The 14,408-nt window shown below is 43.3% G+C and overlaps 2 protein-coding genes across 2 annotated transcripts; one reads left to right on the top strand and one right to left on the bottom strand.

Moving 5' to 3' along the window:
• The first annotated feature begins 4,527 nt into the window (after nucleotides 1–4,527).
• On the top strand, nucleotides 4,528–6,355 carry LOC102706872 (flavonol 3-O-glucosyltransferase UGT89B1-like). Its single transcript, XM_040527095.1, has one exon. The coding sequence runs from the start codon at nucleotides 4,581–4,583 to the stop codon at nucleotides 5,994–5,996; it is 1,416 nt and encodes a 471-aa protein (XP_040383029.1). The 5' UTR covers nucleotides 4,528–4,580; the 3' UTR covers nucleotides 5,997–6,355.
• Nucleotides 6,356–10,334: 3,979 nt separating this feature from the next.
• On the bottom strand, nucleotides 10,335–11,951 carry LOC102706592 (UDP-glycosyltransferase 89B2-like). Its single transcript, XM_006660173.3, has one exon. It carries the CDS (start codon nucleotides 11,920–11,922, stop codon nucleotides 10,468–10,470), a length of 1,455 nt encoding a protein of 484 aa, XP_006660236.3. The 5' UTR covers nucleotides 11,923–11,951; the 3' UTR covers nucleotides 10,335–10,467.
• Nucleotides 11,952–14,408: the final 2,457 nt, after the last annotated feature.

The following is a 14,408-nucleotide window of genomic DNA, read 5'->3' as shown; positions in this document are numbered from 1 at the left end:
CTAAAAATACATATATAAAAGTTTTATTTTGTTTCCAAATATGTTGTTTGGCAATCACCTCATGAGTACTAATACCTTTGTGTGCATGCGGTGATGGAGATGAAGGTCATGTGAGAGAGAGTCTGGGTCTCCATCTCAGTTAGGTCCAGGCGGCGGAACCGGAGCGCACCACCCCCCATCTTCCTCGACGGCGACGGCCGCCGGTGATTCCGACCCCGTCGTCTCCGTCGACCAGCTTATGCCTCTCGTCACGTTTGGTTGGGCCTAGACAGCCTGGAGAGCATTCATCTGGGCCGCCACACCGCGAAAACCCCCGAGAGCGCGGAGGCCCAGACGAACGGCCGGGTCCGGAGAGAAGCGTCTCCAGCCCGCGCGCGCGGGAGAGAGACGGCTGCGGTAAAGCGAGCCCAGGAGGACCGTCGGGCCGGGCGTGCCGATCGGCCCACCAAAACGAACGGAATAACGCAGCCGCGCTGGGCCTCGGCCCGGGTACACCGTGAACCACTGAACCGCGACCGTGAGCGCCGGGTCCGCCGGCCAACGTCGCCAACGCCGTGCAGTAAGGCTGCGGTGATGCGAGCCCACGGGCTGCAAGCCAATCTCATACGAGGAATAATTGTGAAGGATATAGATGAAAAGGCAGTTAGGAAAATTAAATCGGAGACAATTATGATTAATTGAGATAAAAGAAGTAAGTAACTAACAATATTTAAGCTCAAACAAGTAACTGTATTTTGAATGTTATAGGTAAAATATATTTTGAAACGAAGGAACAGACTATCCAGTAAAGATAATATTGTCAATGGACATTGGAAACATCTCTCATGTCAATATTACCAAGTTACAACTAAAAAAGCAATGGTGGAAAAATAGATAGAAAACACATGAGAATGCTAAAAGAAATGTTTCAATCAGGTAGGAGTATTTCACTGGACCAATATGTTCCCCGAGCAGGTCAGAAGTATTCCATCCACCCTAAATTATAAGACTTCAATTCAACCTTTGTAGTATTTGACTAATAATTAAACTAGACTTACGTCATATAAAAAATGCTTTCAGGTAATGATACTATGCTAATTATATAGTTGTCGATAATAAAAATTAGCAAAAAGTTATAAATTGGTTATAGTGTAGAAAGCTTTATACATCTTGCGTTTTGGGATATACGAGTACTTTCTTTATAAGAAAAGAGGTGCCAAATCAAGTAGTTTTTTTCAATGTTTTTGGGATTGTCTATTCATATTTCATAGAAAACAACCAAAAATCTTCAAATTCTAATCATTTGGTTTACTTTGGGATTCATGAAACTACGTGGTCACCTCCTTAACTTCTCCCTTTACTCTTGTTACTCATATCGATGCGCTCATTCAAGCATCTAGCCCACGTGGCCACGTGTCGTCGTTGTGATGCTCATTCCTACCCTCTTCTTAGTCGGCATTGGTGAGCCCTCCTTTCCTTTGGCTATCCTCATCCTCAAGTTGATGGCGGTGAGCCCTAACTTGTTGTCTTTCTATTCTACGATGTCTCCGGCGCTGCCAAGCTTGACGCCCATGTTGCCTCTACCGTCTAATTTTTCGGGTTATCACCGCTTTCCTTGTCAACACTAGCCCATGCCTATGTTAACACCAAAATTTGGTAAATTTTCGTATTGGATTCGGATAAGAGAAGGTGCAATTGCCAATAGATATTTTACCCGGAAGAGACCGAATTCAAGAAGGAATCGTGAAGACCAAGGCTTGGCGGCATAAATTTATCTATTAATTAGAGTTAGTTAAGATTTTTATTCTATCTCTAAGGTTGTTAGAGTCCGATCGGGACTTATGTGTTAGAGATAGAATTTATTTAGGAGTTTGTTATTTCTTTTTATCTATTAGGAGTAGTGTGTTGTGTCTGACATGGACTACTATCCACCCGAGGATATAAATATGTGTGCCCCGGGTCATTGTAAATCATCTACCAATCAATTAGATCAATTACTCTCAGTGCATCGCCACCCTCCTAACCGAGTTTTCAACTCCGGCGGAACTTGACACCTGACATGGGGTTGCATCGTCTCGATCTTCGACGGAGGGGTAAGTCCTACGTTCCGCCGGGCCACGGTAATCGTTCGGCTAGATTAGAATTGTCTCGGTTCGGTCTGATCTTCTAATCTAGTTGCGCGATTGCTAGTTATCGTATCAGTTTCAACTTAGATCACTTTCGTGTCTTGAGTTGATCTGGTCGACCACTTTGGGCGATCTATGTTGGTTCTATATTCGCTATTTGACACATTCAATCTAGTATTGTCTTGGTTAGGTCTGATTTAGTAGATTGCGTTTGTCAAATGGTTTATATCAGATTAATGTATTTTACTCATTGTTTTATCGGAGTACCAGCCGATAAGTTACCAGTCATTGGCTCATTGGCTTGATAGCAATCTAGATCTGTTTGGTATCTAGCCTGACATTATTAGGTTTAATCTTGAACTGTCTCGATTTGATCCGATCTTCTATGATTATTCTTAGCAATCTGGGCTAGGTATTTTATAGATCTTGGTTGTTTGTCCGCCGTCTATAGCCGATGATTTGTGCCGATCTACATGCTTATCATATTTACATCAATAGAGCAGTCGATTGCCTTATTGCATTGTTTTTATACCAATTGGCTTGATTTAGTTAGATCGGCTGTTATTTATGTTGCATCGGCTTATCAGAATTATATGCAAATTGGTTTTAGTCGATCGTAACATATGATTCATAGTTTATTCCAAGTAATTCATCGGTTTATTTATTAGCCTTATTGATCTTCATGTTTCCTATAATCATATCGCGCTTGACTGCATACTGTCTTGGTTAAGTCCAATCTCTGTATGTCTAGTTCGATCTGGTTATAGGGGCTTGTCCGATCCACTAAGATTAATAAGTGACTTGGCGGATTATGTTGTTCTAATATTTAATTCAAGTCTATTTCTATCGAGTTTCTAGCCGATCTACGCTTTTTACAGCTGATTGCTTTGCCTATCGGCTAACCGTTGCAGTATCAGCACCCGATCGGTTGGATTATTAGTCACCTATTGGCTTGATAGCCGATCGGCTTGCTTTGCTATTTATCTTGTCAGTTACATGATCAAACTGACTGGCACACCCGTACATCTTCTAATATTTAGATCTTGCATTGGAGCTGTCTAAGATTGACTCCTAGACCCTTCGTGTGTGACATATCAACGATCATATTTTTGACGTCAACGGCCTGGCTTTTGATCTTGTTGTGATGTCGCCACCTGACCGCACATCGACCTATTTTTTCGGTTTACCCACCCCTATCCTTCTCCCTCAACACTGAAACCTAAACCCCGACTCTACTGGCATTCGTTGAGGCCCCTAAAGCTAGAGCAGAAGAGACTACCGAAGTTAGAGGAGTCAGGGCCATTGGAGCACGAGTCACTATATAAATCCTAATATCAGGAATAAGAGATGCGAGGTCCACACACATATGCAACGGTATTCCATGTCATGAACAGATTGTTTGTGCCATGAAGACTAAATTTCACACACGGTGTGGATCTAATTCACAGCATATTTTGCATGAGGCAGTTAATAATTTTGTACTAGATTCCTACATTTTTTTTCAAAACAAAAGTTTAACTCAAATTCAAAAAAATCAAATTTAAAAGTTCAAAACAAACAACTCAAATTGGAAATCATTTATTTATTTATATAAAAATATACTCAAAATTTTGAAACTTTAACTATAGTCATTTAATCATTCAATTTACTATTCTCTAATATAAATTCATTAAATGGTTTCGCAAAAATAAAAAGAAAGTGAGTGTGCTTTTAGAAAAGCTAATCAGCGCAAACTGAGCTTAGTTTAACTGGCTTGGTTTCTTACGGTAAAATATACCACCCAGGTTTAAATACTGGATTTTGACATTCTAATCATATTTATGGCTAATTCTTTTAGATATTGTCCAAAATTTCTTCCGGGATGTGATTGAGCAATTTCGTTTTAAATGCTGGGAACGAGATCTTCGTAAAATAACACCTGATCAAAGTCTATTGTTGAAAACTACTTTAACTATTTCAAAATATAATCAGCTCTAGTTACTTAGCGCATACTAAGATCGAGTTAAAATATTCTTTCTTTTTTCTTTAGTCTTTTCGGTGATTAAGTTTTAAATTTTAAACTGATTAGATTTCCATTCAAAACTACTTGTTGAAGTATATAAAGTGAATTATTCATCTTTCCCTATCAGCTTAGGTTTTTAGGTGTAACTGGCTAATGCATGTAACTTAGCATGATATTAGAGCCAGAAGTCTCGAGTTTAAGTCCTGGCTAGTCAACTTAACGCCATTTACCCAATTGAAAGAGCGAGAATATGAAAAAATTAACGCTAAAATATTTAATATATATAGTTTTTTAAATCTAAAAATACTTATATTTCAGCGGAACGGAGAAAAGACGCCGCTTTACAGCTGGGCAGTGTGCACCACTCAAAGCGTATTTGTTCCCTCGTCGTCTCTGCGGTCCACGCACGCTCATCCGATACACGCCACCGACACCCGCACTCTGCTCCTGCACTGCACCAGCTTTTCTCCGCCATGGCCACCACCAACGGCGTGCCCTCCCGCCGCCGGCCGCACGTCCTCGTCATCCCCTTGCCGTCGCGGGGCCACCTCCTGCCTCTCCTCGACTTCGCGCACCGCCTGTCCACCCGCCACGGCGTCCCCCTCACCGTCGCCGTCACCTCCTCCAACCTCCCGCTCATCTCCGCCTTCCTCGCATCAACCCCCCTCGCCGCTGCCCTCCCAATTGAGTTCCCGGACGCCTCCTCCCCGGAGCATTCCAGCCACCGGCCGCCACCGGGAAGCCACCACGCGCTCCTCGCCATCCACCTCCCCGGCTTCCGCGAGCCGCTCCTCTCCTGGGCGCGGTCTCACCCAGATCCTCCCACGGTCGTCATCTCCGACTTCTTCCTCGGATGGGCGCAGCACCTCGCCGACGACCTCCGTGTTCCGCGGATCGTGTTCTACGCCAGCGGCGCGTTCGCCGTCGCCGCGCTCGAGCACCTCTGGAAGGGTGTACTGCCGCTGGATCCCAACAGCTCACCGGTCGTCGTTCTTGACTCTCTCCCTGGGTCCCCGGCTTTCCCTTACGATCACGTGCCGTCGGTGGTGAAGAAATACGTCGCCGGCGATCCGGACTGGGAGTTCGTGCGGGAAGGCTTCCGGCTCAACGCCACAGCCTGGGGAGCGGCGGTGAACACGTTTGACGAGATGGAGAGTGAGTTCTTGGAGTGCCTGAAACGGTTCTTTGGCCACAGCCGCGTCTGGGCGGTCGGCCCGGTCGCCGACTCCGGCTGCCGCCGAGCGGAGAGGTCGCCGGAAGCAGAGCAGCTATTCTCCTGGCTCGACGCGTGTCCCCCGCGTTCGGTGGTCTACGTCTGCTTCGGGACCATGTACAAGCCGCCTCCGGCCCAGACGGCGGCGCTGGGCGCCGCGCTGGAGGCGAGCGGCGCGCGGTTCATCTGGGCGGTGGGAGCGGGCGTCGCCGTGCTGCCGGAGGGGCTGGAGGAGAGGACGGCCGAGCGTGGCCGCGTCGTGCGCGGCTGGGCGCCGCAGGTGGACATCCTCCGGCACCCCGCCGCGGGCGCGTTCCTCACGCACTGCGGCTGGAACTCCACCCTGGAGGGCGTCGCCGCCGGGGTGGTGCTGCTCGCGTGGCCGATGATGGCCGACCAGTTCATCGACGCGCGGCTCGTGGTCGACCTGCACGGCGCCGCGGTGCAAGCCGCGGAGGGCGCGGCCGCCGTGCCCGACCCGGGGACGCTCGCGCGCGTGTTCGCGGACGCCGTGGACGGGACGAAGTGGGCGGACGTGAGAGCCAAGGCTAGCGCGCTCGCCGCGGCCGCCGCCGAGGCCTCGGAGGAAGGCGGCAGCTCGTGGGTCGCCTTGGACGGCATGGTGAAGGAACTGGAGACTGCATATGCATCTCCCCTTCCGATTGATCATCGGTGAAATTCGCGCCATTGCGGCGTTCTCGCGCCATTCCGTGAGAGCGCGTGTCGCTGTCACTGTCAGAGTCAGACTGCATGGCACGGCAGATCATGGCAGAGTCTGATCGCGTACTGCATCTCCACGTTTGCTTGTCTTTGAGGTGTTCCGCTGGCCTGACGAACAAGTAATTCTTGGTGTACGCTTATTGCCGAAAATGCTGGTAGTATAACTGATTTATTATTTTTCTTTTACCTGAGAATTGCATTCGTAATTATTTTGCTCAAGCCTGTCAGTTTCCGGTCAAAAAATATTAGGAGAGGCCGAACGAAAGAGAATTGTTTCTAGCATTTCCTTCTCTTCATTAATACTAGAAATTTTGTTACGGGGGTTAAGTAGGGGCTTGAATGACGCATAGGCTCCGGTGATAGATCCGTCCCTATTTCCGGTTGATCAAAAAGTCCTCTCTCTTAAATTAATACTCCTTTCCGTTACTTTTATTTATTCAACAGCATTGATTTTTCGATCAACATGTGATCTTTCCTCTCGTTCAAAAATTTAGTCTAAATACATAGCATTATAAGATATTTTTAAAGTTCCTTCGGCTAGCTTAGCCTCAGCCGTTCATGCCTGCACGCCGCCGCCGTTCGCTCCTCGTTTCTTTCCGGATCACATCAGTTGGGCCAACACAGGCTGAAAGGCTATTTGGCACGGCGCGCGCGAACACAGCCCATGAAAGGCTTGTTAGGCCGTCAGCACGGGGCTTTGATGGGCCGGATGCACAGTAACGCAACAAGTGTGAGTTTTTTTAAAAGTTTCAAATAGGTTTTTATCTTTACGTATATAAATTTTATGTGTATAAATTTATATGTTTAAAGAATTTTATATATTAAGTTTATATCTATTATATTTTCGTATATATAATAATTATATCTTTTTGTGTATGTATATATAAGTTTGCAAGTATAAAGTTTACATGTATAAAGTTTATAGGTATAAAGTTTATATATATATATATAATAATATAAAGTTTATATGTGTAAAGTATACGTGTGTGTGAGAAAGAGAGCGGACGTATACAGTACGTATGCGAAACCGATCGCGCACGAGGGCGGGGGGCGCCCGCTCGCCCATTGGACTTCCCCGGAGGCAAGCAGGGGCAGGGGCTTGGCCTCTCACTCTCTTCAAAGTTTACACTAAATTCATCGTAGCTCTAGCAATTTTTTTTTAAAAAAAAACTAACACAATTGGTTCATCCAACATGGTACTGCTGTCCCAAAATATAACGGAAATTTAACTTTTTAACACTCTTGTGATTAACTGACAATAGATTTATCACACTTCTCTCGCAAGTATTACGAGAGGGATTAAATATAGATAGTAAAGAGTAGTAAAAAGTTAAAAGCCCCAAAATATAAACATGTTTAGGTTGTTGAGTGGGGATTAGGGCTCCTTTGGAATAAAAAGCTTTGGAGGAATTTTGAAGGATTAGATTTCTTTGGAAAAAAATTCCTATATGACCATTTGGACAAAGGAATGTATCTTCCAAATTTCTTTGGAATTCCTTAGGAATACCTTAAAATGTAGGAATCTTGAAGTATTTTCAAAACGAGGTCTAACCTCTTGGAAACTCCCTTTGTGTCTATCTATCACTTCTAATTATTATATTTTTATGTGCTTGATCCAAATGGTTATTCCAGACGTTTTCTTATGTTTCTCCAATAGACTTTTTTAGCATACTTGAAAAGTATCTTGAGGTACCAAAAATTTTAGTATAAAATTATGATACCTCAAGATACTAAATTTTTACGTTGAAAAAGGATACTTTTTTAAGGATGTTTAAAAAGCTCTTCTCCAATTCATAGGATTTGGCTGACGGTGCACTCCAATCTTGTAATTTTCTATTTCTATGTTTTAAAATCATGCATTCCAAAGAGCCATAAGATTGACGAGAAAAGATTATCATGCTCCTTAGTAAACAAGAAATCAGAGGTAAAATATTGGGTAAGGTAAAATAGAAAAATATTTTAAAAAATAACTAATTTAATAATTAGTATTGTGAATAGTGTCAAAATACCTATATTTTGATTAAAAAATTTAAATCATATACATGCTTATATTTTGGAATAGGACGAGAAATATTTTAGCGTTTTCGGCTCCTTCGCTATACGTGCACATGGATCCTGGCTCACTAGGTGCTAGCAGATAAAATTGGACCACATTCTTCGGCATAGAAAGCCGCCCGATACTTTGGCCTCGATCAGTTGCCAAAAGTTTTTTCAAAAAACATCACATTAAATTTTTAGATATCTAAATAGAGCATTAAACATTGATAAAAATAAAAACTAATTGTACAGTTATGAGAAAAATCGTGAGACGAATCTTTTGAGTCTAATTAGTGCATGATTAGTCATAAGTGCTATAGTAATCCACGTGTGCTGATGACGTATTAATTAGACTCAAAAGATTCGGCTCGCAGTTTATTGACGGAATCTGTATTTTTTAATTAAATTACGTTTAATACTTTAAATATATATTCGTATATCTGATACGATGTTATTGCAAACGAGGCCTTTAACCATGGAAAGCACCAGAATTTCGTGTACTAAACGTAGAAAAAGAACACCGAGCCAGCGAAAGTCGCAAATTTCGTCTGGTAGCTTTGGCCTTTGGGGAAAAAAAAAAGAACAGCGAGCCATCGGAAGTCGCAACTCGCAAACACCGCTTTCACCACGTTCTTCTCACTTGCAAAATTGGCAGGCAAATGCAGATTTTGCACCTGTCCTCGTTTAGAATAAGAAGTCCTTTGGGAACAAAATATACAGAACTATCTTGCATGTGTTCAAACTAAGTTCAGCGTAGTATTCATTTTGTGGGGCAGAACACGCGTAAAACTTTCGCTGAAATTTGAATGGAGAAGAATATAACCGAAAGCATTGAAAGTAACGAGTCAGTCTATTGACTACTCCCCCATTCCAATATATAAGCATTTTTAGGATCAAATTTTACATCATAACATAAATATTTCTGCACTGATTACTTTGACTCTAGAGCCAACCGTATGCTTACAAAAGAAATCTAATCGCTCTAAAATTAAAAAATTGACCACTAAAATAATTAAAAGGGTATCTTTTGGCATATCTTTAGCCAAAAATAAATAACGTAGAAATAATTATATTTTAAAACCAGGTTGTATTTTCTAACAACGTGGAATTGGAATTGGAAGCACGTGACAGGACGCACGACGGCACGAGCCAACAGAATCCGTCGGTTTGATTGAAGCCTCAACTCCTTGTCTTGTTGTTCCACGTGGCATCAATCAAAATAAAACAAAATATGTTTTAAATATCCCATAAAATACATTATAAATTTTTAAACAAAATGTGTTTATCAAATTCAAAATTCTATAAAGAAGTCGTGCACCTCATAGTTCACTTCACTGATACAAGTGTCCCCATGTCACTGTATAAATATCGGCATATGTTTGTCGAGAACATTATGTGATAATTAATATACTGCATTAATTAATATGAGCAGATCAAAATTTGAGCCATTTTTTATTGTCAAAATTTTACGTTGCACCGCCATAACGCAATATTTTCACTTCAAATTAGATAATTTTGTCATTGTTTAGTTTAGACAATCCTTAATAACTTATTCAAAACATATCTACAATCTAAATTACATCCACGGTTCCGATACACTATTGCATTCCTCCTTCTCAAAGCAAGTTCAATAGTATAGCCAACTGCTAACTCTGATTCATTTATAGTCAATCTAATAGTCAATTCATACAATAGTTGCCTACAAAACATTAATACATATTCTACATGTCATACACACGTGACGTCTTGGAGCCCCTGTTGTAGCTAGCTACAAGTTAGTAGTCCACTCACTTCTCTTTCTCCCCTTATCTCTTTAGACTTATAGTCTGCCATTGTATGTGCTCTAATTACTTCATCTATTTTATAATGTAAGATGTTTGATTTTTTAGTTACAATATTTGACTATTTGTCTTATTCAAAAATTTATGAAAATATCATTTATTTTGCTTGTGACTTACTTTATTATCAAAAGAACTTTAAATACGACTTATCATTTTTTATATTTATACTGAACTTTTGAATAAGACGAATGATCAAACGTTACAACCGAAAAAATCAAACATCTTACATTATGAAACGAAGATACTACAACTTTACATCATATGTTCCCTAAAGTGGCTAGACACGGCAGAAGAGAGTTGGATGGCCTAAACCATAAAAATCACAATATTACCTATTTTAAAGTGAAATATTTAATTTAAGGGTGACTAAAAAATTATGTACCAGACTACGATTCACTCATTAAAATAACCAAGGACTTAATAAATTTGAAATAACATACTCCTATGAGTAGTAGTACTGGACTACTGGTACTAGTTTGAATAAAAAACATTAACTATTCAATATTGTTTGAGTCATTTCCAAAACATAAAATATACAGCTTCCTACCACTACTGAAATAGTATACGCACCAACCCTTCCAAATCTCTGTAAGAACTCCCACCCTCCCCCACCGCCGCCGCCGTGCTCCGGCCGAGCTCCGCCGCGCGCTCCCTCACCGACGTCCCGCCCTTCCCGACGGCCAAGGCTATAGCGCTGGCCATCTGTCCGGCGTCGGGCACGACGTCAGCGCCCTCCGCCACCGGCACGGCCACGCCGGTCTCCGCGAGCAGCCACGCGTTGGTGAACTGGTCAGCGCTCATCGGCCAGGTGAGCATTGCCACGCTGGAGGCGACCGCCTCGAGCACCGAGTTCCAGCCGCAGTGCGTCAGGAACCAACCGACGGCGCGGTGGCGCAGGATCTCCACCTGCGGAGCCCACCCGTGGATGACCATGCCACGGCCCGCTGTCGCCGCCTCGAACCCTTCCGGCACGGCGGTGCCGCTCCTCGCCGCCCAGATGAACGGCTCCGCGCTCTGTGCCAGCGCGTCGGCCAGCCGCGCTGCCTGCGCCGGCGACAGCACTTGCTGCGTCCCGAAGCTGACGTACAGGACGGAGCCGTCGTCGAACGCGTCCAGCCACGCGGCGACGCACGCCGGCGACACCACCGGTTTCCCGCCACGGTCGGCGCACCGGTCCACGGCGTCTGACAGCGGGCCCACCGCGAACACCTTCTTCTCCATCAGGTCGTGGAGCGGGCGCTCAACGTACGCGGCCTCGATCGCCGTGAAGGAGTTGGCGACGAAGCACGAGCTCTTCAGATTCCACAGGAAGATCTGCCGGATCGCCTCGGAGACCTCGTCACCGGCGACGTACTGCCGGAAGAGCCACGACAGGTGGCGCCACGGGAAGCTAGGCGAGCCAGGCACGTCCGGGAAGGCGACCGCCTCGTCGGCGTCGTCGGGGCTGTGCCTTCTTGGCATGCGGCGCCAGAGAGAGTGCGACACGGCGAGGTAATGAGCACCGGAGCCCGAGAACGTCACGTGCGGCACGCCGAGCTCCGCCGCGAGCGGCTGCGTCCACCCCGTAAACATGTCGGAGACGACGGCCGTGACCCGGCGGCGCTGCGCCTTGCACCAAGCGAGCAACGGCTCGCGGAGCGCAGCGAGGGAGACCATGAGCGGCCGGAAGAGGTGGGCCGGCAGGTCCTTGGTGTTCTCACCACACCCGGCCGGGAGGATCCCCGGCGACGAAGGGAAAGGCAGCATGACCGTGGCGACCGACGACGACGGCGGGCACGCCGCCAGCAGCGGCGCGAGGAGCGGGACGTTCCCGGGCGTGACGGCGACGGTGAGCGCCAGGCCGCGCGCGGCCAGCAGCGCGACGAGGTCGAGGAGCGGGAGCATGTGCCCCTGCGCTGGGTACGGCACGACAAGGACGTGCGGCTGCTCGTCACCATAGCCGTCGCCACGCCCGCCACCGCTCGCATGGTTCCGGGGCGATGCGTCCATGGCCGACGACAGCATAACGAGCAGGTGCAGGGGTGCAGCCAGAGCTGAAGCTGCCGATGGTTCCTAACTCAAGTGGGAAACTTTTTTAAACTCTCGTAGCGACGTCCCTTGTTTGTTAATTGCCATTTTAAACATAAACATGTACTAACTCTCTTTCTGGTTCCACCAAACCCCTACCGTTTTTAAAATATAAATATAAATATTTATAGAGTTTAAATCTTATAATAAAATATTAGTATTTTGTCACTATTTATGACACTTTTTGTCTCATTAATTACTTAACATTCGAATTTTTTTTGTTAATTTTATTCTCACCTATACCCTCGTACGTCCACACATTTATTATTTATTATGTGATATTATAGTATCTACTTATATATCTTAACCTCTACTAAATAATACATAAATATTACTTTACATTTAGGGAATGTTGGGATTGAGGTAGTACTTGTCATTTGGAAGAACACAGCATCCAAAAAAACAACTTGGACCAGTATTTTTCTATTACAACATGCGTAGAAATATTAGCAAACATATTAAGAATCTGTATGTACATATGTATATGGTTTATATACTTGTCAAGTAAATATTTACCAACCATGGACTCTCATCTCCGGCGTCATACCCATGTTGCTTAGGTAGTGGGTATCAATCATGGCTACCATTTGCCTGGTATTTTTATGAAATAAAACAACCATGGACTCTCATCTCCGGCGTCATACCCATGTTGCTTAGGTAGTGGGTATCAATCATGGCTACCATTTGCCTGGTATTTTTATGAAATAAAACAAATGACTTATTTACAAACAAAAAATATTTTGAGAATAAAAATCTTATATATGTATTATTAGCAATCTAAAGGCCATGGTTGAAAATAAACATCGGTGAGAAAAAATATCAAAGTCAACTCTAAATTTAAGTTTACAAATTTAAAATTTGTTTTGTAAGTATAAATAAAAGCGAAAAGATGAGTGTGCACGTGTTTTTCCAGCTAAAGCCATGCATCTCCCAATCCATCTTTTAACTTCAACAGACAACGACTTAGCATAAAAAAAATAAGCACACTAGCATCTTACTCATCTGAACCATGTTGAGAACCACTGCCACCCTTAGCTTCTCCTAGTTTAACCATTATGAAAAACAACAATACCATAATAAACCACACGCTGATGCCACTTTATGGGATTGAGATTCTCTATAATCAAGATATCATATCTTTATCTTTGTCACTGACACGTAGATCCGTGGATTGCTGGACTCACATGTTAGTGAGAAAGACATGGTGTCTTTTTCTCAATAGAGGATCTTGATCCCACGTTATGAGCACTCAGGTGAAAACCCAAACTCATCCCTCTTTCTTGGTACTAATAGTAGCAACTAGCAAGTAACCCAAAAAAGAAAAGGTTAACTGCAAACCGATGTCATGTGTGTGTATAATAAAATAATATGAGCATTGGCAACTTGCTCATTAGCTAGCTTACCAACTCCTAGTACTTTACTCAAACTAATTGGTCTCTCTATTTTACAACGTAAAACTTTTTAACATTGTCTAAATTCATATGGATGTTAAAGAATTTAGACATATATATAAATTATATATATTCATCGATGAATAAATTTAGGTAAGGATAGATAATCTTACAATAGGAAACGGAGGTAGTAGATGCTAGCTATGCTAGATAACTTGTGTTTTGCATATAACCTACAAAATAACAATAGATAAAACTACGCATTGAGAGAGTTGTGTTTTATCCTAGTTTCAAATATTTTTAGATAACATATACTCTAGGTAATCGTGTCTATGAACTTACATTGACAATGGTCTAATTATTACACTGCTGTCATCATTATTAAATATTTTAATGCCGAAACCGAACAAGGGCCAGGCCCAAGGCCCAATCACCGAACATGCTGAATTTCCGGTAAGGCCCAACTGCTCTCCAAAGTTCGAGTGCAAAGGCCGAAATCGGAGTTCAGACATGGCCTGTCTGAATCTGCTTCACTCTGAGCCTGTGGTGATGCAGGAAGTGAGTTCAAGTGTACTGTAGAATCTTTTGATTCATTGCCGTCCCTCTCCCTCCATAGATTTGAGCAGTCGTGTTTTGGTTTTAAACATTTAAACATTTGTATATTTTAACAAACAACTAGTCAAATCATTATTACGTTTCATATGTACAGTGTATATCAACGGATTCATATTTCACAGTGTTTTCACGAAAAGTTGATTTTATAGATACTAATTTTAATGATTAACGGATAAAATTAGTCTTAAAGATTTTGTTTTCAAAATGGGATATTAATCCCTCCGTTCATAAATATAGCAATATCTAGCATTTGAAGGTTATCTACAAATCTAAACATTTATATAGTATCACTTCTAATCCTAATCCGACTGCTCGCTCGGAATGATTCATGGATTTATTAATTCATCGTTGGGCGTGATCATTCCCAATAGAGTTAACTAACAGGGGAGACAAAGGTAATTCATATCAACCTTAATA

The sequence above is a fragment of the Oryza brachyantha genome, chromosome 8 (assembly GCF_000231095.2).
Source record: "Oryza brachyantha chromosome 8, ObraRS2, whole genome shotgun sequence".
In the NCBI taxonomy this organism is placed as follows: Eukaryota; Viridiplantae; Streptophyta; class Magnoliopsida; order Poales; family Poaceae; genus Oryza; species Oryza brachyantha.
Note: the sequence above shows the minus strand (reverse complement) of the source record. Positions and strands in the feature narration are given on the sequence as shown.